Source organism: Carlito syrichta, unplaced genomic scaffold (genome assembly GCF_000164805.1).
Source record: "Carlito syrichta isolate Samal-C Ts95f unplaced genomic scaffold, Tarsius_syrichta-2.0.1 Scaffold143041, whole genome shotgun sequence".
Taxonomy (NCBI): domain Eukaryota; kingdom Metazoa; phylum Chordata; class Mammalia; order Primates; family Tarsiidae; genus Carlito; species Carlito syrichta.
Window position 1 is genome coordinate 22,051 of NW_007087137.1, and position 3,336 is coordinate 25,386.

The 3,336-nt window shown below is 61.6% G+C and overlaps 1 protein-coding gene across 1 annotated transcript; it reads right to left on the minus strand.

The window, feature by feature from the left end:
- Positions 1–1,416: 1,416 nt before the first annotated feature.
- On the minus strand, positions 1,417–2,783 carry GPR152 (G protein-coupled receptor 152). The gene is given in 2 exon segments (XM_008050129.1): positions 1,417–1,631; positions 1,634–2,783. Coding segments are annotated over 2 exon segments (1,365 nt in total).
- Between the last annotated feature and the right edge of the window lie 553 nt (positions 2,784–3,336).

Sequence of the window (3,336 nt, forward strand, 5' to 3'; positions counted from 1 at the left end):
TTTTTTGAGTTGGAGTCTCTGTCGCCCAGACTGGAGTGCAGTGGCACGCTCACGGCCACCGCAGCCTTGACCTGCTGGGCTCAGGTGATCCTTCTGTCTCAGCCTTACAAGTAGCCAGAACTACAGGTATGTGCCACCATGCTCTGCAAATTTTTTGATTTACGGTAGAGACAAGGTCTCGCCATGTTGCCCAGGCTGGTCTCGAATCCCTGGGCTCAGGCAATCCTCTTGCCTCCACCTCCCAAAGTGCTGGGATTACAGGAATGAGCCACAGTGCCTGGCTCTTTGTCCTTTCTGGACCCACTGGTGCCCAGAGTTCTCTGTGCTTGGACAGCTTCCCATCTGTGTCCTTGGGCTCAGAGGAAAGGTGCCATTGCTGGCGGGACCAGGGCACTCTGCACCAGCACTTCTCCACGGGGGGCTGAGGGGACAAGTGTGTGTGTTGAATCCCTAAATGGAGTCTGACTTTGCGGTCCTCCAGAGCCTCTGCCCCAAGGCACAGAGGCACCCCTGCTCTCCCAGGGCACCTGGGTGTCTGCAGCCTGGACTGGTCACAGGATCCCAGATGCTCAGGCCAGGTGGTGGCCTTCTCCCCTGCCCCCTCCCACCCAGCTTCCTGGGAGGCTGAGGTGGGAGAATTACTTGAGTCTGGGAGTTCAAGGATGCAGTGAGCTAAGATCACGCCACTGCACTCCAGCCTGGGTGGCAGAGTGAGACCCTCTTTCAAAAAAAGAAAAAAATCGTTTTAACAGCAGATGATATGGAAGCTCAGAAGGTGACATAACTCCCAGAGTTACCAACTGGGATGTGGCAAAACCGGGTTTGAATCCAGGCTAGGGAGCTCTTGCCTGGTTTCTTACCTCCTTGCTGACGGAGGTCCCGCCCCAGCCTCACTGACCGTTGGGGGCAGGGGACCTATGGAGAGAGCTTGGCCATGCCAGGCCAGCTTGTGGGCCACCAGGGCCTCGGGCTCCTGCTTAGGGCTCCTGGTCCCTGGAAGCCCTCCTTCTATGCAGGGACTTTCTTATTTGGCATCTTTGTGTCCAGGCCCGGAGGACAGAACAGGGAGGAAGAGAGAGAGGTCAAGTCAAGCCCAGGGTAAGTGCCCCCTGCTGTCTGCCTCCAGCAGGACCGAGGCACAGGCAGAAACGGTCAGTGGGGCCTAAGGGCGTTGGAGTACAGGACCCCGGGAGACAGCATCAGCTGTGCATGTTGGAGGCAACCATGGCAGAGCCTGGGACAAGGGCAGGGGATGCTCACAGCAAACTGTCTGAGACTTTCAGCTGCTTCAGCTCACTTCCCCCGTCCTGCAGGCCCGAGGGACCCACGGGGCTTTCCTGAGGATGCTGTCCTCGGCTCCCGCCTCCCACTGGCTGGTTCTTCTGTCTCCCTCTGGGCCGGGGCTTTCCTGTGCCCTCATGTGGGGCCTGTGCCGGAGGCCTCCTCTGGCGGGACGCTGCTGGGGCTTTCTCCCTCAGGGGCAGGAGGCGTGGCTGGGTTCTCAGGGGCCCCTGGGGTTGGATCTGAGGACGGGGCAGGGGCAGCTTCATCACAGGGGCTGGGGGCTGAGCTGGCAGCGTGTCCAGGGCTCTGGGCCTCGGCGTTCAACTGGGGCTGGACCACAGAATCGGCTGCGGCTGGGCCACGGGATCCAACCGTGGCTGGGCCATGGGGTTCGGCTCTGGCTGGGCCACGGGATCCGACCGTGGCTGGGCCGTGGGGTTCGGCTGCGGCTGGGCCTCGGCCGTGGGCCCTGGCAGAGTCGGACCCTCAGAGTCCACTTGGGTCTGTAGCTCGGCCGGCATGAGGCTGCCAGGCCGTTCTTCGCAGAGGGCGGCAGCAAAAGAGGACAGCACTGCCCGTAGCAGGGCACGGAGGTCGGCGCTGGCCAGGAGGCACAGGAAGGGACTCAGACAGCTGTTGAACAGAATCAGGTAGTCGGAGTAGACCAGGGCCTCCCAGAGCAGGTAGCCGGGGTAGACGTCCCACAGGAAGGCCAGGTACAGCAGCTGGGCCAGCTGGTAAGGCAGCCGCAGGACCACGTAGGCCGACAGGATGGTCTTGGCCACGCGGGCGAAGCCCCGGCAGGCTGCGGGCCGGGGCTGCTGGCGGCGGCAGGTGCGGCAGGCAGCGGCCTGGGTGAGCACGTGGCAGACGAGGAGCACGAGGAAAGGCAGAAAGCCCCCAAGGATTTCCAGCATCCGAAGCGGCAGCTCCTCGCTGTCCCAGAAGTCCAGGCAGATGACCAGGTCGTACCACCAGACGGCGGCCTCGGGGAAGACCAGCCAGGGCACACTAAAGAGCGTGGCCAGCACCCAGACCCCGGAGCAGACCCAGAGGGGCAGGCGGGCCGGGCGGCGCCCAGGGTACCAGCGCGGGCACAGCGCCAGCAAGCAGCGGTCCAGGCTGAGGGCGGCCAGCAGGAACAGGCCCGAGGAGTAGGACACGCCCCACAGGAAGTAGTAAAAGCGGCAGGCGGCTGTCCCCAGCGGCCAGTGCCCTCCATGCTGGATCTCCAGGATCTGGAAGGCAGCGGCCGCCAGGAACAGAAAGTCAGAGAGGGCCAGGCTGAGCAGAAGCAGGGCCAGTCGCGTGCCTGCTCCCTGCCGGGCCTGCGAGCCGGCCAGCCACGCCATCAGCCCGTTGGCAGGCAGCCCCAGGAGCAGCAGGGCCACCAGGAAGACCGTGTCCCAGCCACCCTGGGGGTAGTATTCCTCGTCGTCCAGCTCTGTGCGGGGCCCGTGGCCAGCGGCGCCCAGGTTGGCTTCTATAGCAGCATCCATGTGGGGTCTCCAGGGTACAGCTGGAGTGAGTGCCTGGTGAATCGGTGGTTGCGTGAATGACCGATTATGGGAGGGAGGGTGCTGTGCATCTTCAGGAAAGCCACAGTCCCTCTCTGGGCCATCCTCATCATCACCTTTTGGGCAGTTAGCCCTACACCAAAGACTTTAAGTAGATGACCTCAGGTAGTCCCCATACGATCCACTTTACAGGTGAGGAGAGGAGGGGGTCAGAGGATCAGTGACCTACCCAAGATCATTGGTAAGAGGGTGGGACCAGGACTCGAACCCAGACTTAGATCATTCTGCCATGTGGAATCCCAGTGTGTCCAAGTAGACTAAACCAGTGGCTTTGAAACATAGCGTTAAAGCTGTTGAATCTTGTCTTTAAGTAAACTATGATCGTGGAACTCCTACATAAACTAAAAGGGCATGCTCAGATGAAAGGACAGGAGACCACCTTCTGGGGTTCCAGGAAACGCAGTTTGAAAACCACTTGGGGCCAGGCTCGGTGGCTCAGCCTGTAGTCCCGCGCCTTTGGGAGGCTGAGGTGAGT